Here is a 22,225-nt window from a genome sequence, read left to right on the forward strand (position 1 = left end):
CGATGTACTTAGGGGGAAAGTTGTAATTATGATAATTACTAAAATAATTTGTACTTAAATTTGAACAACGGGCCCACATTTGATAGTTTTTTAACTTAAAGGAAGAAATTATAAACACTACTTGTCACATGATTTTTAAGAACTTATCTTAGTCCTGAGCATTTGTCTTTTTTCATTGTGAAGTATACCATATACACTAAAAATTGCACAAAACATACATGTTCAGTTCAAAGAGGTTGTTGGGCAAGTCTCTCCATCACTCCCGTGCTCTTTAGGAAAGGGAGTGTCTCCAGTTTCTTAGAAGAGCGTTGTCTGCCCTTCCCTCTGCATCCCTGTGCTCCTTTGAGATAACAGAGCCCTGACTTTAACTTGAATTTCTTCTTAGACCATATATGGAGAACTCATCCCTTTGGAAGACAACAGTGATGTCACAGGGTTGGCGATGTTTATTCTGAATCGCTTACTTTGGAATCCTGATCTTGCAGCGGAGTTTAGGCACCCAACTGTTCCTCATCTGTACAGAGACGGCAAGTAGCTCCGCCCCAGCCGCACTCTCCCTGCGCTGTGCTGTCTTTCTTCTTGTCTGTGTAAGCCTCACCCTCCAGAGAAACCGATGTGAGTGGGTCTCTCCTTCCACTGCCCTCCCTTCCTGACCCCAGCACTCCCTGTCATTCCCCAACACTTCAACACTGCAATTACGTTTGCCTGTTGCCTTTACCCACCCTGTCCTCCCAAGCAGGCTGCAAGCCCCATGGAGATCAGAGCTGTTTCGGTTTGCTACTGTACATGTGGCACCTGGGCTCGTGCCTGCACATAGTAGGTGCTCATTAAATATTTGTTGTTGGAACACTTAGTGTCTCTGTGCCTCTGTTTCCTCCATGAATTGAAAGTTATTACATGGTACCTGCCCCACAGAGTTGTTGTGAGTATCAAATGAATTCATACATGTCAGACACTAAGAAAGGCACATTGTGCTTACTAGGACTGTGTTTCTAGCACATTATTACTATCATACTTTCAGGTAAAACTTGTGTTTTTGGTTTTGTTTAACTGAGATGTAGTTGATTTACAGTACTATAAAGTTTCAGGTGTACAATGTAGGGATTCACAGTTTTTAAAGGTTATACTCTACTTACAGCTTTATAAAATATTGGCCCATGTTGTACAGTGTATCCTTGTAGCTTATTTTATTTTACATACAGTAATTTGTACCTCTTTATCCCCTTCCCCTATCTTGCCTCTCCCATCTTTTTTCTCCCCACTGGTAACCACTGATTTGTTCTCTATGTCTGTGAATCTGCTTCTTTTTGTTATAGTCACTAGTATGTTATACTTTCTGGATCCCACATATAAGTGAGATGATACAGTATTTGTCTTTCACTGTCTGATTTACTTCACCAAGCATCATATCCTCCAAGTCCATCCACGTTGTTGCAAGTGGCAAAATTTCATTCTTTTTTGTGGCTGAGTAGTATTCTATTGCGTGTGTGTGTATCTGTGTGTATGTATCTCACAATTTCTTTATCCATTCATCTGTTGATGGACATTTAGGTTGCTTCCATACCTTGGCAGTTGTAAGTAATGCTGCTATGAACATTGGGGTGCATGTGTCTTTTTAAATTAGCATTTTCATTTTCTGTGGCTCTATATCCAGCAATGGAAATACTGGATCATATGGTAGTTCTATTTTTAGTTTTTTGAGGAACTACTATACTGTTTTCCATAGTGGCCTGCACCAATTTACATTCCCCCTGCCAAAACAAACAAGCAAGCGAACAAACAATATCAGAAAAAAAAAAGAAAGGTTAATATGAGGATTTTTATAATCTTATAAAGAATTCCAAGATAATTTGACTTTAAAATATAAGTCACATCTCAAGAATCCTTAGTAGAAATATGCAGACTAAAAGCGCAGCAGAATAAATAAATACAGAAAAATAATTTCAAATAAAAAAAAACTATCTTACACAGATTAACTTGCTTTGCCCTTTTTGTACTTCATTTCAGGTCATGAAGAAGCTCTGTCTAAGTTTACACTGAAAAAGCTGTTGTTGTTGGTTTGTTTCCTTGATTATGCGAAAATCTCCAGACTGATTGACCATGACCCTTGTCTCTTCTGTAAAGATGCTGAATTCAAGGTACAGTTTTCATTTTATATTTTATGTTTCACATGTAAGACTTTTGCTTGCTTTATTGTATATTTTCTCCTTAGAAAAAGTGAGTTTCCCGAAGAACAGTTCTCTGGAGTAGAACAGGACCCCCTCCCTGGTGAGCCCTACCAGGAGCTCTGACCCTGCCTGACTCGGTTGATGCTTCACCAGCACATCATGCTGTTCTTAGCTTCGATTTGAGAATGATGGAGCTATGTCTCTGAGGAATTAATTTGGGGGAAATTTTCTTTCCTAGTTTAGTATGTTATCAAATTCCTACTAATTTTTAGAGTAGTATTAATTATGAGCACTTTCTTAAAAGTCTTAAATTGGAAATAGATTTGCATCGTTACTGTATAATATGAAACTGACCATCTTTTTATACTACTATTAATTTTACTTTATTTCTATATGCACAGAATGTTTTGAAGAATTTGCTTTTATTGTAAATAAAAGTCTAACACTGGACTATAATACCTGCCACTCGTTTCTCCATAGGCTAGTAAAGAAATCCTTCTGGCTTTTTCACGAGACTTCCTGGGCGGTGAAGGTGACCTTTCCCGTCACCTTAGCTTATTAGGATTACCTGTGAACCATGTTCAGACACCATTTGATGAATTTGATTTTGCTGTTACAAATCTTGCTGTCGACTTGCAGTGTGGGGTGCGCCTCGTGTAAGTAGGAGAAATGGAGTTATTTTGCTCAGTGGAATAGACTAAAATTTTCTGGAAAACACTTTTTTCTGTACATATACAATCTTTCTTGCTCTTCTGTATAATGAAATAAATTTAAGATTTTTAAAAGTTGGGATAAGTTCAGGAGAATGGTGTCAATTTTAGGTCTAGAAACCTTGTCTCCTCGCCACGTTTTTTTTTCCCTACTGGCATGTAACAGGGTCTCAGTAGGGACTACTGATGCCCCAGAATATGAACTGGGGAAAAGCATGGAACTAATTAAGCTATCAAATATTTAAGTAACACTCTATATGGTGACAGTGGGACATAAACTCAGAGTGTCTTGCTCCAGGTCACACAGTACTTCCTCACTACAAACTGGAATCCTCAAAACTTACTTTGGCGTGACTACAGTGAGTGACCAGTGCCTGCTTTGGGTGATACTGTATTTAAATGAAATTCATCGTTCATGTATGTTGTTATCTAACAGTTTCATAAGAAAATTCCTCTATTGTTAGGCGAATCATGGAACTTCTCACACGAAACTGGAATCTCTCAAAGAAACTCAGGATTCCTGCAATAAGTCGTCTTCAAAAAATGCACAATGTTGACATTGTTCTTCAGATTCTCAAGTCCCAAGGAATTCAGCTGAATGATGAGCATGGTAACAATTGAGTAAAGATAAAACCTCTCACTGAAAATTGATGTGTCCATATGCTGTGCTTACGGACTATCTTCCCATCTGCAGGAAATGCAATCCTATCTAAGGATATCGTGGACAGGCACAGGGAGAAAACTCTGGTGTTGCTTTGGAAAATAGCCTTGGCTTTTCAGGTATTGTACATTTGACACATTTTGTACTTCATATTATCAACTTTCAGTATTGATTTATAAAAGCATTTTTCATCAGATAAAGTCTAACAACAGTAACTATTAATTACTATTTTATTTAGTCCCAGGAACTGTGATAATTACTTTATATATATTCCAATTTAATCTTCACGGTGCTCCTGTAAGGTAGCTGTTATCATGACTGCCTAGGGGAGGAAAATGAAGTTAAGGTGACATCACTGACAGGAAGCAGAGATGAGATTAGAACCCAGGCATGTGTGGCCGCAAATCCCACGCTCTTAACCACTTACACATTCCATCCCTCCCACGTAGATGGTGTTTGCTTTAAAAAAAAAAATAAAAAGATAATAGAAGACATTAGCTTCTGTGGATCAAAAATAATGCGTGAAAAAATAAAGATATCTATCCTCCTTTTGTATTTCAGGTGAATATTTCCCTTAATGTAGATCAGTTAAAGGAAGAAATTGACTTTTTAAAGCACACACAGACCATGAAGAGAGCAGTGTCTGCACCGCCAGGCTGTTCTGATGGCCGTGTCAATCAGGAGAAGGACAGAAGGCGCAGTGCTTACCTTGAACAGCACAGTGAAAGCACAAAACTCCTAATGGACTGGGTGAATGTTGTCTGCGACTTCTACAATAAGAAAGTAAGTTTCTTTGTTTTTGTTTTAGCCCAGTTTCTTTAAATAAATTTTGGTTAAAGTCAATTACACCTAATGCATAAAATATTTTCTTTAATTTCTTAAACGATTTAGTTGATATATATAAACAAACATTTCCTGTAATGAGTAAGGGATTGTCGCCTTCCTAGTTTCATCTAATCTGCCACCAAGTGTATAATGCACAAATATTTTACATATCACTAAGGAAAAAAACGCCCTAGTTGGGAGTCTTAATAGGAGATAGTTGAATAGAACTGGTGCACCCAAAGGATCATACCCGTTATAAAGCCAAATGCAAATACACCCACCGTGCAGAAGGGGGCACTAGGGACCTCGTCCCGCTGTTGGAGGTGGGGAGGAAAGGAATCTTACATAATCATTTGTTAGATTGGTGCTACGTTTCTGTATGAAATGCATGTTAAGTATAAACACATGAAGATGAATTGTCCTGACACACATCAGTAGAAAAACTGTCAAATATATAGATAAATTCTATGTTTTAATTAAGTGCTAGAGTCTTGAAGGCTCTAGGGGAGAATGTTCCATGGCTTTCTCTCTTTTTTTTTTTTCCATTTTCATATTCTTTCTTCATTAAAGGTTATTACAAGATATTGAGTATATAGTTCCCTGTCCTATGCAAAAGAAATTTGGGATTTTTTAAAAAATCTATTTTTATATATAGTGGTTAACATTTGCAAATCTCAAATTCCCAATTTATCCTTTCTCACCCCCATTCCTTTCTCTTGACTTCCAGTGTTGCTGGCAATCTTTAGCTTTCCTTGCTCTGCAGACACTTGACTCCAGTCACTGCCTCTGTCTTCACACAGCATTCCCCCTGTGTATCTGCTCCATGTCTCTCCTTTTCTTATAAGGACACCAGTCATACCGGATTAAGATTCATCTTACTCCAAGGTTATCTTAACTACTTAAATCTGCAGTGACCCCATATCCAAATACGATCATATTCTGAGATACTGGGAGGAACATAAATTTTTGACAAATGCTCTCCAACCCAGCACAATAACATAATCAAATTCTATTTTTGAAATAGCTAATATTTTACAGGTGAGAATTTGGCTATGAATGTGGTATTACACTAGGTACTAATAGGAACTGATGAGATAGTCTTAGCTATTAAAAGGAAACAAGGACTACAAAATCACTGGTATCTTTCTTATTATCTAAACACTGTTAATTATTTGTCTGATATTCCCAATCAGGTGGAGAACTTTACAGTGTCTTTCTCAGATGGCCGTGTGTTATGTTACCTGATCCACCACTACCATCCTTGCTACGTGCCTTTTGATGCTATATGTCAGCGTACGACTCAGACCGTGGAGTGTGCGCAGACTGGCTCAGTGGTGCTAAATTCCTCGTCTGAATCTGATGAGAGTTCTCTGGATTTGTCTCTTCGAGCATTTGATCACGGTTAGTCCCTGATGGTTGATTAACTTTCCCAGTTTTCCTATTGCCCTGTCTGGTTTCTGGCCTGAGCAGTCTAATCTAATCGCTCTCTCTTACCTGCATTGCAGAAAATACTTCAGAACTATACAAAGAACTCCTTGAAAATGAAAAGAAAAATTTTCAGTTGGTCAGGTCCGCAGTCCGAGACCTTGGTGGAATACCTGCTATGATCCAGCATTCAGACATGTCGAACACGATTCCGGACGAAAAGGTGAGTGGAAGTTTCTTAAACGACAGTAGCTGCTCACAGAAGACGAAAGGGAGCTGTGCGTTCTCTGTCTCACGGGAACTTCTCTTTTCACCTTTTATTTTTGTCTTAGGTGGTTATTACCTATTTGTCATTTCTCTGTGCAAGGCTTTTGGATCTTCGCAAAGAAACGAGAGCTGCTCGACTAATACAAACAGCTTGGAGAAAACACAAGCTGAGAGAAGATCGAAAGCGCCATCAGGTACTCCTCAGGGGCGGAAGCGCTGTGATGTAAACTGTAGGTCATAAGACGTCAGCTGGCTGATCCCTGGTGTTGTTTCTGTTTTACCGACATTAGAAATTATTGAGGTGATTTTCATAGCTGAGTGTTTGGAGGTGGGGATGAATATTTCTCCGAACTCCTGATGTTTCCTTCATTCAGTATTTTCTCCCGCCTCTGTCCACACTTCTCCTCAGTCCGCTCCAGGGAAAGTAGAATAATGTATTTATCCCTGCTGTAAGTGTGTGAAAAGTAAGCCAGGGATGCCTGACTGCCCCTTCCCTCCTTCCTCTCGGCCTCTGCCCTGCCTCCAGGAAGCAGACGTTTTCCCTTAACTTCTCACACTGTGCTCTGGGAGGCTGGACCTCCACCAGAGCCCCTGGGGTGTGGCTGGACCTCCACCAGTGCCCCTGGGGCGTGGGTGTCACCTGTCTAACTCTGCAGTGCAATTAGCCAGCTCACTTCCTCTGCCGTGAGTGAAACTGTCTTCCAGGTTATCCTTTACTAGTTTAAAAGTGGCATTTTGGTTTCCATTGTTTTATTTCTCAAAATGTTTAGGAACTGGGCACAGGGAGAAGGATGTTACTTACTGTTTCCCTTTGTGACCCCCGTAGTATGAATATATTGAATTAACATAAAATAAGTGTTTTCTTGAGTTCTGAGAAAAATGTCATGTTTAACAATCTGGGAAATGGTCTCTTTGATGACATTGAACAAACTATTTAAATCCTTTTATCGCCCTACTCTTTCCACTAATAATGCTGTATTTACTTGGAAAAATCAAAATAATAGCAGCAGCATGCTTAATAAATCTTATCAGATATTAAAGAACATATTTCACCCAAGATTGCTCCTCAGTTCTGAATTGCAGTGCACTGGTGATAAAGTTCTCAGTAGCTGTGTAAAATAGCTAAATTTTGGCAGCCCTTCAGCATGCCCTGTGTTCTCTCCCACCATATCAGACCTGCCAACATCACTAACTGAAATAGCTGTGCTCTTGCCCCACTCGAAGTCTTGGTAGTAACTTTTGGGCGACAGGCAGTGACTTACGCTCACAGGTCGTCTTCTCTGCTGCTACGTCCTCTGTGCCTTCTCTTGCCCCTCATCTTCCTGGGATCTGCCTCCTTGCCCGCATATCTTTGGAGGATAACTTGTACCTCTGGAGGCTTCTAGGAGAATTGTTTTAGGAAAGTTTTCAGGGAAGACATTCTCCTGGCTAGTCCTCAAATTATTTCGTTAATTCATTACATGGCATTAAATGAGAGAGTTATAAGATTTTAAGAAACAGGTATCAATTAATTTTTTTTGTAATGAAATCTGCTTAATTTTCTGCTCAGGATAGTCTTGTATTAATCACATATTAATTGCAGAAATTTCTTAGCTTTTTTCTTAGCTTTTTTTCTTAGCCTCACAAGATCCCTTTTCTTGATTTATTCCTTTGGTCCAAGTATTGGAAATTTCCTTTTTTTGAAAACCACTGCTTCTCTCCTTTCTCCAGGTGACCATGCTCCTTATACAGTTATACTGAGGTGCGTCTGTACCATTTCATTTGCTGTTTGGAACATTAAACAGCAGGCTCCTTTCATATTCTCGTAGAAGTATTATAAACTAGTAAGCATATAACCGTTACCTTGTGGTAGCTATTTTTCAAGTTTTATATTTTTCTTTAGTCATTATTGTAATTTATTTAAACCAGAAGTGTGAAAATAGAATGGTTCAAGCTCTTGTAGTGATGCGGCTGGTGGCCCAAATTACCTGATGAATAAAGCAGGCCTGTCCAAGGGTCCCCAGACACATTCTACCTCTTAGTTCTTCCTGAGTGAGTAGGCACCAACTCCAAAGCAAAGTAAATCCTGTATTTGGCCCATATACAAAGCAAAAAAAATAAACAGACAGACAGACAGGGAACAGGTTGGCTCAGCCACAGTGCAGGATTAAATAGGGCATACAGGCTGCCTCAGAGTCAGTGATTGCAGGTATCGGAGCTTCGGCCATTAGTTTATGTAAGTTTTCAAATAGTTGCTAGTTTTTATAGTGTATTTGGCTCTTTGGATCTATCTGCCTTCTTTCTGTAGCTTCTCTAGTGTCACCTACGGTTGCTCCACATTAGTTTGCCAGAGACTCAGATGATCTACAAACTGAGTTAAGTTTCATTTTATGTCAGCTGATTGCATCCAAAAATGCCCCCAGAGCTTTTTCTAAGCTTCAGACTCAAATGCTACTTTTGAACAGCATCATACTTTTTTAAGGCAAATAAATGGGGTGCTTTTTCTCCCCCGAATTGTTTTTTATTGTAAATTGTGATAAAGAACACATCATAAAATTTACCATCTTAACTGTTTTTAAGTTATTCATATTTTTTAAGTTTGCTGAACACTATGATTCAGTAGGATTAAGTATATTTACATTATTATAAAACAGATCTCCAGAGATTTTCCAACTTGGAGAACAGAATCTGTACTCATTAAAGCACAGTTCCCCATTTCCTCCTCCCCCTGTCCCTGGTAACCACTTTCCTATTTCTATTTCTACAAATTTGGCTACTTTAGTTACGTAATATAAGTGGACTCATACAGTATTTGTCCTTGTGTGACTAGCTTTCACCTAGCATTTGTCCTCAAGGGTCATCCATATTGTAGCCTGTAGCAGAGTTCCTTTCATTTTTAAGGCTGCATGGTGTTCTGTTGTGTGTATATACCACATTTTGTTACCCAGTCATCCTTCAATGGGCATTAGGTTGGCCGTTGTGAATAGTGCAGCTTTGAACAGGGGTGTACAAACATCTCTTTTGGACCATTTTCAGTTCTTTTTTTGTTTTATATGAATTTTTTTGTCTTTTTTTAACATTTTTTTATTGAGTAATAGTCATTTTACAATGTGTCAAATTCTAATGTGAGCACAATTTTTCAGTTATACAGGAACATACATCTATTCATTGTCACTTTTTTTCACTGTGAGCTACCACAAGATCTTGTATATATTTCCCTGTGCTATACAGTATAATCTTGTTTATCTATTCTACATTTTGAAATCCCAGTCTGCCCTTTCCCACCCCCCACCCCCTTGGCAACCACCAGTTTGTATTCTGTTTCTGTGAGCCTGTTTCTGTTTTGTATTTTTTTTTTTTTTAGATTCCACATATGAGTGATCTCATATGGTATTTTTCTTTCTCTTTCTGGCTTACTTCACTTAGAATGACATTCTCCAGGGACATCCATATTGCTGCAAATGGCATTATGTTGTCAGTTTTTATAGCTGAATAGTATTCCATTGTATAAATATACCACATCTTCTTTATCCAGTCATCTGTTGATGGACGTTTTCAGTTCTTTTGGATCTCTACCTATGAGTGGTATTGCAGGATCATATGGCAGTTCTGTTTTTAACTTTTTGAACCACCATACTCTTTTCCATAGTCACATATTACAGTCCCACCAACAGTACACGAAGATTGCAACTTCTCCACAATTCCTGCCAACACTTGTCATTTTCTGTTTGTTTGTAAAGTTCAGAGATACCTCATTTTGATGTTGATTTACATTGCTCTGATGATTAGTACTGTTAAGCATCTTTTCATATTCTTGTTGGCCATTTGTATGTCATCTTTGGAGAAGTGTCTGTTCATTTGCCCATATTTTAATTGAGTTATCTGATTTTTTTGTTGTTGTTGAGTTGTAAGAAATATTTATGTATTCTAGGTACAGGTTCCTTAATAGATATATGATTTACAACTTTTTTTCAATATGTAGGTTGCCTTTTCACTCTGTTGTGTCCTTTGAGGAACAAAAATTTTTTAAGTTTGATGTAATTCCATTTGTCCACTTTTTGCTTTTGTGCTTCTGGTGTCATATTTAATAAAACATTGCTAAACCCAATGTTATGAAACATTACCCTATGCTTTCCACTAAGAGTTATATACTTCTGAGTTAGACATTTAGGGCTTTAATTCATTTTGAGTTAATATATGTATACTGTGTAAGATAAAGATCCAGCTTCACTCTTTGGTATGTGGATATCCAAACACCAGTTTTTGCAACACTGGTTGTTGAAGAGAGTGTTCTTTTCCCATTGAGTGGTCTGGGCATCCTACTTAACGATTATTTACTCAGTTACATGGAGTTTATTTCTGGGCTGTCTACTCCGTAACATTGGTCTACATGTCTGTCTTTATGCTGGTACCGTAGTTTGATTATTGGAGCTTTGTGATATGTTTTGAAGTTGTGGGTGTCGAGGGGTGTGCTTTTAGTCTGGATTCAATAGCCTGCAGGCCACAGGCTCACAGGGGCACTGCAGTGATGTCAGATGGCTTAGTCAGCTCATTGGACATAATTCCTCAGCCAGACTGTGGAACCATCTAGTCTTTTATCACCCAGAAATGACCCAGTATATGGCCCTCACCATTCCATAGTAGCTGGCTCAGTTCATTAACTGCCTTTTCCTCTGCTAGAGTAGCAGTTTGATCCCCTCCATAGCTGCGTTTTCATTCTGTAATGAGATACTAACAACTGATAATAATTAGAATCTGTGGCTAATTTCTTTGTGGAGCCCCCCCTTGCGTGGTGGGCTGTCCCAGACAGCAAAATGCTGTAAGTTCTCAGACACACTATCAGTTGTTCCTTTCCACATGATCCCAGAGGAATAATTTATATTCTAGTTTCCAATTCAGGTGAACCGAAGTGATAAATCTAGCCTTGAGGAGTATAGCAAAGTGGTAAAGAGCACAAACTCTAAAGCCAGACTGCCTGCGTCAAGTTCTGGCTGTCCTAGCCAGTGGAGTGTCTGCTTGACCATGGCCCAGAGAGAGAAGTACTGGTCATCTGTTTTTGTGGTTGTAGCCGGGTTAGAGGGATCATTCAGGAAGTGCTCAGAATAGTGCCACAAGCCTAGTATTTAATGTGCTGTTATTCATAGTAATTCATTAGAAGTAAGAGAGATGTGCAGGGTACTGACCTCTGGTGCTTCCGGGGCAGCTGACGCCCCTGGGGCCACGGATGCAGTGGGGCAGTCTTGACACCACTTCTCACAACCCAACATTCTGCTCTCCTGAGCCTCTGTGGCCGAAAGCCACAGTGTGTTCTGTGCTGAGGTGAATATTTTGAATCTCCCTTTTTGTGAATTCCTTGTTCAAATTGTAACAAAGCAATAATACCTTCTCCTCTAAGGCATTTTGTTTACCTTAGGGTCTCTTTCTTTTTTTTTTTTTTTCCCTCCTACAATTCATCGCTTTCCTAAAAATCAAGCATGAATTCACTGCACCATAATCTGAGAAAAGTACCACAGTTAAATTGCCTTTATATTGATTACTGAGGATCTGTGATAAATCAAACATGTCTGTGATCTTATCTTAGGATGATATTCCCTAGGAATCTTTGTTTCATCATATAAGTCTCATCTACAAGTCTACCTATCAGCTATTTCAACATGCCCAGAGGTACCTGCACTACAGAGATGAGCATGTGACACAATAAGTCTGGGGCGTATTTTATTTCCAGTGTCAATTTGATTAATACTTAACAGATGATTTTCTTACAAATAATAATTTAAGATTTTAAGTGATTAAGTATTTAATTCATATTTGCTTTTTTTTTAGGAGAGAGACAAAGCTGCAAGAATTATTCAATCAGCTGTAATTAATTTTCTAACTAAACGACGATTTGAAAAGGAGATTAATGCGGCGTTGCTCATTCAGAAACACTGGCGAGGACTGTTAGCAAAGAGACAATTGTTAATGTTAAAAAAGGAAAAACTAGAAAAAGTTCAAAATAAATCAGCATCCGTTATTCAGGTATGGTATTCTGAATTTTAAAAGGTTTAAACATTTTTAAGGATGCCAATAAAACATGAAAAAGTTTTAAATTATTATACTTCTGGTACTTTAACAAATATTTGATACCTCCGCAACCAAAATGCCTACTTTGCTCTGGACAGCAATCTAATTCTGTACCCTGACCCGTCTTCTTTGTTTTACCTTCGAGGTTTGCCTTCCACTCTGTGGGTCATGCAGTGCCATTCTCCCTTATGTATCCGTCAACCCAGCCAAGCTCTCTTTCTATCTTTACTATGAGTCCTGGAAACTTCTCTTTGGGGATAAGTGTGCACGTCTTCCTCTCCAGCCCACTTAGTTGGCACATACTGGAAATATTACTTATAATCAGTTTATAGAATACCTCTGTTATTTTTCTACTTAGTAAAAACAAAAAGAAAGAAAGAAAGAAAAGTAACATATCTTTTCGCATAATGGAGATATTCCTTGCATCTATATGCTAGTTTTCGATACTAGATTCTGTTTTAATAACATCAGAGAGATGTACTATTTAAATTTACCCTATGTAAATGCCATTGAAACTTCATCCCACAATTTTGTCTATTTTATAACTTTGGAGATTTTTTGTTTCTGGCTACTACTACTACTGTTAGTGAGAGACTCTGATTCAATAAATGATCTTTCTTTGAACCTTTCTTAAAAATGTGAACTATTACACATAGAAAATTGCACACAACACAAATGTAGAGCCTAATGGTTTTTCACCTGTGTAACCACAACCTGGGTCAAGAAATGCCAGCCTCTCAGAAGCCATTTCTCAATCAGTTAACTCCCCCAGCCCAGCCCAAGGCAGACACTATCCTAACACATGGCTGATCACGCAGCTTTCCTGTTACATATCTTCCTTAAACAGTATCCTATTGTCTTACCTGTTTTTTGAATTTTACATGGATCGGTTCAGACAGTGTAAATTCTTTTAATCAACATGATATTTGTGGAGATTTACCGGTGTTGTTAAATGTAGCTGAGGTTTAACTTTCATTTTATAACATTTTACAATTTATCTGTTCTGTTGTTGATGGGCACCTGGCCTTCTGGTTTTGAGCTGTTCTGACTAAAGCTTTCATGAACGTGCCTTTTGGTGTGAAATATATTCACTCTGTTTGACATATACCCATGAGTACAATTATTTGTCTAAGGTTATACGTATTTCAGTTTTAGTAGATACTACCAAAGAGTTTTCTAAGGCGGTGACAGCACCAACTGTTCATTATACTTGGAAATTACCTCTTTGATTTTAGCCATTCTAGTGGTTGTATAGTGATAATGAATGACATGGAACATCTTTTCATACTGAAAATCTTCTTTGGTAAAGTGTTATTTCAAGTATCTTTTTCTTAAATTTTTTATTTTGATCGTTTGCCTTCTTGTGGATTTATAAGAGATCTTTGTATGTTCTGGTTATTAGATCTTTGTTGGATATGTGTGTTGTAAATATCTTCTTCCAGACTATGATTTACAGTTTCATGTCTTTCCAATGAAAGTCCTTAATTTTCTTTTATGGTTAGTGGGTTTTTGTAAACCATTTAAGGAGTGTTTTCTTAACGTAAGGCCTTGAAAATATTTTCCTGTTGTAATCCGAAAGCTCTAATGTGTTGTCTTTCACATTTAGATCTCTCCTGAAATTAATTTTTGCATGTGACTTGTATTAGGTGCCATTTTCCTTTTGTATATATGGCTATCCATTGTTTCAGATACATTTTACTGAAATAACCATACTTGCCTCACTGCCGAGCTACCTTTGGCATACGTCAAGTATTCTTGTGTGTGCGGTTCTGTTGGTAGAAGCTTTTTCTATTTCACTGTTCTTTTTGTCTACCACTGAGCCATGTACTTACTCTAGCTTTACATGAAATCTGGATGTCTGGTAGCTGAGTCCCCCTTTGTTTTTCTTTAAGAAGTTTTTAGCTATTCTAAGGCCTCTGCATTTTCATATACATTTTGAATCCGAAGTTTAAGAAGTGTTGGAATTTGATTGAGATTTACTTGAATAAGTCAGTTTAGTTAGTTAGAATTGATATCTTTAGCTACTGACCATGGTATATTTATTTCCTATCTAATTAGACCTTCTTTAAATGTCTCCTAAAATGGTTTTATGGTCTGATGCAAGAGGTCTTAAATATCTTCATTTGTTCCTAGGTATAACATATATGTTTTTTAATTTAAATTTTAAAAGTTTTAACTGTACATTGATCAACATTTTAATTTAAATTCTTTAATTAACACTCAATGAAATGCACTTTTCTTTTTTTGGTGTGCAGTTCCATAAATTTAAATACATCTGCAGATTTGTGTAATCACCACCTCAACCAGGATACAGAACAGTTCCATCTCCCAGGAAGATTTTTGCATTCCATTTCCTTGTGGTCCTTTCTCTCTCCACACCCAGCCCCAGGCAACCTAGCTCTGTCCACCATCACTATAGTTTTGCCTTTTTGAGGATTCATATAAATGGAGCCATCCTTACTGCTGAGTAGTATTCCAGTGTACGGATGTACCACAGTTTGATTATATGTCAGCCTGTTGAAGGATATTTGTATTGTTTCCAGTTTTAGGTGATTTTTATATCATTAGGGTAACTATCTAGGAATGGGAATGCTGGGTCATTTGCTAAGTGTATGTTTGGCTTGATAAGATGTCACCAAACTGGTATCTAGAGTGGCTGTCCCATTTTGCATTTCCACACCCAGTGTGCATATCCTCCATATCCTTGGCAATGCTGATCTCAGTGTTTCTTAGCTGTTGTGGTAGATGTGTGGTGGTGCGGTAGCTTTAATTTCCATTTTCCTAATGGCTATTGATGTACATGTTTTCAAATGCTTAACTGCCTTTTGATCATCTTCTTTACCAAGTGTCTGTTGAAATCTTTTGCCTATTATAACTGAGTGCTTATATTAATGAGATTTGAGACATCTTTCTATATTCTGGATGCAAGTTCTTTGACAGTGACTTGCAGCTGTTTCCTCCCAATCTGTAGGCCTTTTGCAGAAAACGTTTGACGGTCCTTGACCTTGGTGAATGTTCTGTGTACTTGAAGAGAATGTGTATTCTTTTGTTGTTGGGTGAAGTGTTCTATAAATGTCAGTTAGATCTACTTGGTTGATTATGGTTGACGGTACTTTCATATCCTTCCAATGTTCTGTTTGCTAATTCTTGTACTAAGAGAGCAGTGTTTAAGTCTCCAACAATAATTGTGGGTATGTCTTTCTCCTTTTGGTTTTATCCACATGTGTTTTGAAGATCTTTTGTTAGGTGCATACACATTTGGGATTGTTCTCTTGGTGAGCTTTTTTTTTTTTATATATATCATGTAATGTTCCTTTTTATCCTCTGTAATGTTCTTTGCTCTGAAGTCTACCTTGCTATACCATCACTATAACCACTCCAGCTTTCACTTGATTGTATTTGCGGGGTATATTTTCTCCTTCCTTTTACTTATTAATTGCTTACCTCATTATATATGACTTGAAGTCCTGACAGCATACAGTTTTTATGTTTTGAAAATCTCAGTCTTTTAACTCATGATTTAGACCATTTATATTTTAGATATTTATAGATATGTTTAGATTTTGGTCTGTCATTTTATTGTTTATTTTCTGAGTGTTACCTTTCATTCTTCCCTTTCCCCTTTCCTGTCTTTTCAATAATCTTAACACTTTTTAGTGTTACATTTTAGTTTGTTTTCTTTCTTTTTAGTTACTTTATTAGTAACACTATCTACACTGACCCTTTTCTGAATTTGAAGATTTTACAACCAACCAACTAAGGAGAAAAAAAAAGAATGGAATCTGCCACTCTGAGCACGGAGCCTGCTTCACTTTGTCCTGCTTCTCTTAAGGCAGCTTAACAATTCTTTACATGTGTACAAAGTGTAGCGCCATTTTGCATAAATAAGTCATTTTGCATAAATAAGCTTAACTGTAGTTGGGTAAATGTCTTAATTACTTCTGCATCTTTTCATCTGAAGAGATGTGGTGCACACATCATTTCTTGTCAGCTGAAGGACAAGAACAAAACCACGGTGGACACATGGTAGAGGTATAAGGCTGCACCCATGTAGGAGCTCAATTATAAACAAAAGAAACAACAATCTTCTTAAAAATATACTGCTTTTAAATTTAATGTGTTTATTTTTTTTAAAAAGTTAGAAAAATTAATACTTTAAAAAATGTTAAGTATAGAAAGTTGTGTCTGTTTTACTTTGTGTCCTTTCTTACCTTTTTCAGAGATGTTGGAGAAGATACTCCACTAGAAAACAGTTTCTGAAATTGAAACATTATTCAGTCATCCTGCAATCTAGGATAAGAATGATAATTGCTGTTGCTTCTTACAAACGATATCTTTGGGCCACAGTTACAATTCAGAGGCACTGGCGTGCTGTTTTAAAGAGAAGGCACGATCAAGAGAGATACAAAATGCTAAAATCATCAGCCCTTGTAATCCAGTCTACGTTCAGAAGATGGAAGCAACGCAAAATGCAATTACAAATAAAAGCTACAATAACATTGCAAAGAGCTTTTAGAGGATGGCACGTCAGGAAACGCGCCAGAGAGGAACAATCTGCCGTGGCCATACAGTCGTGGTATAGGATGCACAGAGAATTACGGAAATACATTCACATTCGATCTTGTGTTGTCATCATTCAGGCAAGATTTCGGAGCTTTCAAGCCCAAAAGTTATATAAAAGGAAAAAGGAGGCTATCCTGACTCTCCAGAAGCACTGCAGAGCGCACCTGAGGGGCAAGGCGGAGCGCGCCAGCTACCTGCAGAAGCGGGCGGCAGCCCTCCGCCTGCAGGCGGCTCTCCGCGGGATGCAGGCGCGGCGCCTGCGCAGACAGGTCAGAGCCGCCCGGGTCCTCCAGTCGTACTGGAGAATGAGGCGCGACAGACTTCAATTTCTAAACCTGAAGAAAGCTGTCATCAGATTGCAGGCACACGTAAGAAAACGTCAACAATTGCAGAAATACAGGAGGATGAAGAAAGCCGCTCTTGTAATTCAGGCTCATCTTCGAGCTTATATTTCCGCCAAGAAAGCTCTAGTATCTTACCAGAGGACACGTTCAGCTGTCATTGTCCTGCAGTCTGCCTATAGAGGGATGCGAGCCAGAAAAGAGTTTATTCACATCCGCACATCTATTATAAAGATTCAGTCATATTACCGGGCTTATATTTCCAGAAAAAAATTTCTGAGGCTAAAACATGCTACAGTAAAGTTACAATCAGTGGTCAAGATGAAACAAACGCGCAAACAGTATTTACATTTAAGAGCAGCTGCGCTAAAGAGAGAAGAATGCGAGCGGGTGTCCTGCATCAAACTGCAAGCATTTGTCAGAGGGTACCTGGTCCGAAAGCAGGTGAGGTTGCAGAGAAAAGCTGCCGTTTCCCTGCAGTCTTATTTCAGGATGAGAAACAGGCGGCAGTCCTACCTGGGAATCCGTAAAGCAGCTGTCGTCATTCAGACTCACTACCGCGCGTACAAAGCACAGGTCAGTCAGAGGAGGGACTTCCTGCGAGTCAAAAGAGCCGTCACTCGCTTGCAGGCCGCTTACAGAGGTTACAAGGTGCGTCAGCTAGTCAAACAGCAACGGAGAGCTGCCCTCCAAATTCAGGCTGCTTTCCGGGGCCGCCGTCAAAGGGCGGCATACCACGCTGTGCTTCGGTCCGCCCTCAAGATTCAGAGATGGTACCGGGCGCGCAAGGCTGTTTCTGACACAAGAACATGCTTTTTAAAGACAAGGGCAGCTGTGATTTCTCTGCAGTCCGCTTATCGCGGCTGGAAGGTTCGGGAGCAGATCAGACGGGAGCATCAAGCGGCCGCGAAGATTCAGTCCGCTTTCAGAACGGCCAAGGCCCGCAAGGCGTTCAGGGCGCTCCGAGCGGCCGCTCGCGCGGTCCAGCAGCACCTGAAGGCCCGGGCGGCCGGGCGGAGGCTGCGCACCGAGCTGGCGGGCCTGCGCCGGGCGGCGGTGGTGCTGCAGGCCGCGTGGCGGGGCCGGGCGGCGCGGCGGCGGCTGCAGAAGCAGCACGACTGTGCCGTGGTCATACAGGCGCACTACCGCATGCACGCGCAGCGGCGGGAGTGGAGAGCCGTGAGGAGAGCGGCCTGTGTGATTCAGGCGCGCTACCGGGCGTACAGGGCCGGAAGGACACAGCGTCACTGGTATCTGAAAACGCGAGCCGCGGTAGTAATCTTACAGTCGGCCTACCGGGGTGTGAGAGTGAGGAGGGAAATGAAGGAGCGCCACAAGGCGGCGGCCACCGTCCAGGCGAGGTACAGAGCTCACCTAACCAAGAAGAAATATGCAACCTGCAGAGCGTCAGCTGTTACAATTCAGAGGTGGTATCGAGATACCAAAATTGCGCACCGTCAGCGTCAGGACTATCTGAATCTCAGGAAGGCAGCAGTGACAGTGCAAGCTGTTCACAGAGGTGTTAGAGTGAGAAGGCAGATTCAGCGTATGCACGCGGCAGCCACCTTTATTAAAGCCGTGTTTAAAATGCATCAATCACAGTTGAGATACCGGGAAATGAGAACAGCAGCTGTGGTAATTCAAGTCAGATACAGAGCACATCATCAAGCTAAAACTCAGCGCGCAGAGTACCTGACAATTTTGAAAGCCGTTATTCTAATTCAGGCCAGTTTTAGAGGAGGCAGAGTTAGGCAGACCCTGAGAAAGATGCAGACAGCAGCGACGCTCATCCAGTCCCACTTCAGAAGACACCGACAGCAAACTTACTTTAATAAATTAAAGAAGGTGACAAAAACGGTGCAGCAGAAGTACCGGGCAGCGAGGGAAAGGAACGTACAACTTCAAAGATACAACAGACTGAGACTTGCCGTAATCTGCATTCAGGCTGCTTTCAGGGGGATGAGAGCCAGGAGACACTTAAGAGAGATGCACTCAGCCGCAGCTCTTATTCAGAGGAGATTTAGGACTCTGATGATGAGGAGAAGTTTCCTGTCTCTCAGGAAAACTGCCGTGTGGATTCAGAGAAAATATCGTGCAAATGCTTGTGCAAAGCATCACCTACAACAATTCCGACGGCTCCAACAGGCAGCCATCAAGATCCAGTCGTCGTACAGAAGGTGGCTGGTGAGGAAAAAGATACAGGAGGTGCACCGGGCTGCCACCGTCATCCAGGCAGCTTTCAGGACGCTCAGAACACGTGCCACCTTTCAGACTTGGAAACGCGCCTCCATTCTAATTCAGCGACGTTACAGAGCGTACAGAGCTGCAAAACTGCAACGAGAACTTTATGTCAGACAAAGGCGTTCTGCAGTGGTCCTTCAGGCTGCATACAGGGGGATGAGAGCAAGACAGCTCTTAAGGGCAGAACACAGAGCTGCTGTCATAATACAAAGCACATACAGAATGCACAGGCAGTATTCTTTCTACCAGAAGCTTCAGTGGGCTACAAAATTAATACAAGAAAAATACAGAGCAAACAAAAAGAAAGCTCTTCAACACAACGCACTCAAAGCAGCAGCCTGTGTGCAAGCGGATTTTCAGGATACGATCGCAGGGAAACAGATTCAGGAATGGCAGCTTCAGGCTGCCATCACTGTTCAGAAGCATTTTAAAGCCTTTAAAGTTAGGAAGCACTATCTCCACTTTAGAGCAAAGGTGATTTTTGTTCAGAGGAGATACAGGGCGCTAAGTGCGGTGCGCACCCAGGCAGCCGTTTGTATACAGTCCCATTACAGAGGTTTTAAGGCACGAGCCGGTATCCAGCGTATGCACCTGGCGGCCACACGAATTCAGTCATCCTACCGAATGCACAGGGCCAAAGCTGATTATCAAGCAAGGAGAACGGCGATCGTGGTTATACAGAATTATTACAGGTCATATGTCAAAGTGAAAATGGAAAGGAAAAGGTTTTTAGCCGTTCAGAGATCTGTTCCAACTCTGCAGGCCGCTTTTAGAGGTATGAAAGTTAGACAGAAATTAAAAGACATGCCCGAGGAAAAGACGGCAGCCCTCACCACCCAGCCCGCGTCCTGCTGTTCTGGACCTGAAACTCGGCGTGAAACCGGTCAGAGCTCAGCACTTGGGAGTCCCAGGCTGCGTGGGGCCCCTCTCACTGGTCCTTTACAGGAGGCAGAGCGTTGTTCTCAAAGAAAGGCTGCAGTTACAATTCAGAAAGCTTTCCGTAAAATGGTCACAAGGAAACTGGAAACACAGAAGCGTGCTGCCGTACGAATTCAGTCCTTCCTTCAGATGGCGGTGCAGCGGAGAAGGTTTGTGCAGCAGAGGAGGGCTGCTGTCACTCTACAGCAGCGCTTCAGGACCTGGCAAGCCAGGAAGCAGCTTTCATCGTACAGAGAAGCAGCAGTGGTTTTAAAAAGTCACCACAGAGCCTTTTTGTCTGCAGAACATCAAAGAGAAGTTGATTCACAAATAAGGAGCAGTGTCATCATTATTCAAGCTAGAATGAAAGGATTTCTACAGAAACGGAAGTTTCAGAAAATGAAAGATAGTGCCATAAAAATCCAGGTATTTGCATATTTAAATGTAAAGCTTTCATTTTTTTTCTTTGACCAATATTTCTTGGAATTTATAAAATGAGTTTAAGCAGGTTAAAGAACAATGCTTAGCTTACATAACCATTTCAGTTATCTTCCAAAATGGAATATTTTTCCCAGAGTAAGTGACACTTAAGTTGAGATGTCAAGCTTAAGCTGAAGGGTGAATTGGAAATAGCCAAGTGAAATGCATCAAAGGAATGTGCCAGCTCTAGGAGATCACATGGAGCTCAAAATGAGACACAGCGTGGACGTGCGATGGAGTGATGTACCACCAGGCTTGCAGTCGATGGAGTGAGGTGTGCCTAGCTTTGTAAGGCCAGAGAAAGTTTGGTCTTTACCCTCTGGACTAAAAAGTTCTAGAGGAGTTTAAGCAGGAGAAGAGTGGAATCATATTTTATTTTTAAGAAATTACTCAGGCAGGAGCATGGAAGATGGACTGGAAGGGGAGCAGGCCTGGGCACTAGGAGGCTGCTCGCTGCAGTGGGGGAAAGCAGGCCACAGTCTGGTAGAGGCAACAGTGGAATTATGAGGGTCATTGTGAGTGGGGGATAGGGTTACAGGGAGCTTGACAAGGAACCGAGCCATACTTAGGGCCTAAGTAACTTGGCAGATGGTGCCGTTCACTGGCGCAGAGAGCAGGTTTGGATCCTGGTGAAGAGTTGAGCTCGGGGTGTGTGAGGTTGAAGGACCCAGTGCACACACGTCCAGTGGGGCAGCTGGGTGTGTTCATCCGGAGTTCGGAGAGTAGCGCAGGTTTGGGGATGTGATTTCTGCATTGTTGGCACACACTGGTGACTGAAGTTGTGGGAGCTGGTGGTGGTGGTCCCCGTGTAGGAAGGGTGTGTAACACGGGTAAAGGATAAGGACCTAGGACTGGAGCCCTGAAGAACGTCACAATTTAAAGGATGAGAAGCCAACACATGGTATTAAGAGGCAACAAAGAAAACTGTAAGATTATGGTGTAAAGAAACTAAGGGTAGAGGAGAGGTATACTCAAATTCCAAATGCTGTGGGAAGTTAAGGACTGATAGGTGTTAACAGGATGTGTCAATGAGGGTTAGATTCAGCTAAAATGGTGGAAAAGCCAAAATAACAGTCCTATGAAACATCAACTGTTTTTTATGTAATTAAATTATAAAATTACCTGTTACACATCTAGTTTTCAACATATACGGTAATCTCAAACTTTAGCACACATTGGAATCACTTTGGAATTGTTAAAAATACTGGTATCTGGCTCCCACTATGAATACTAGTACGTTGGTATTCAGGTTTGTTTACATAAATGCCAGATAGAAATACCCTGAGTGAGTTCAGGACGTCACAAGAGACGTTTGACCGCTCATGTAATTCTTGCCTGTTGACTAAATCTAGAACCTGATCCCCACGGAAGGCGCAGCTGCCGTATTTCTTGTAGGTGTTTTGAAGTCAAATAGACTCGGGTTCAGATCTTGACTCTTGCATACTGGCTACGTGGTAACAATTCTCTTCTTTCTCAACATTAATTTCTGTAAAATAGAGACCTTAATCATCTCAGAAGATATTTGTGAAGATTCAGTAAGATACCTCTGCCACTTATTAACCTTGGACATCAACAAGTTATTTT

General features: G+C 40.5%; 1 protein-coding gene across 2 annotated transcripts in view; it reads left to right on the top strand.

Moving 5' to 3' along the window:
- ASPM (assembly factor for spindle microtubules) overlaps window positions 1-22,225 on the top strand; it is a 53,646-nt gene that overhangs the window by 15,703 nt on the left and 15,718 nt on the right. For both annotated transcript variants that reach the window (XM_032466791.1, XM_032466792.1), the window contains exons 8-18: window positions 386-527; window positions 2,008-2,138; window positions 2,649-2,824; window positions 3,343-3,488; window positions 3,573-3,658; window positions 4,101-4,322; window positions 5,558-5,765; window positions 5,870-6,012; window positions 6,122-6,250; window positions 11,859-12,053; window positions 16,319-20,587. In XM_032466791.1, coding sequence (XP_032322682.1) covers window positions 386-527; window positions 2,008-2,138; window positions 2,649-2,824; window positions 3,343-3,488; window positions 3,573-3,658; window positions 4,101-4,322; window positions 5,558-5,765; window positions 5,870-6,012; window positions 6,122-6,250; window positions 11,859-12,053; window positions 16,319-20,587 — 5,847 coding nt within the window. The remainder of the gene's footprint in view (window positions 1-385; window positions 528-2,007; window positions 2,139-2,648; window positions 2,825-3,342; window positions 3,489-3,572; window positions 3,659-4,100; window positions 4,323-5,557; window positions 5,766-5,869; window positions 6,013-6,121; window positions 6,251-11,858; window positions 12,054-16,318; window positions 20,588-22,225) is intronic.

This window comes from Camelus ferus, chromosome 23 (genome assembly GCF_009834535.1).
Source record: "Camelus ferus isolate YT-003-E chromosome 23, BCGSAC_Cfer_1.0, whole genome shotgun sequence".
Lineage (NCBI taxonomy): Eukaryota > Metazoa > Chordata > Mammalia > Artiodactyla > Camelidae > Camelus > Camelus ferus.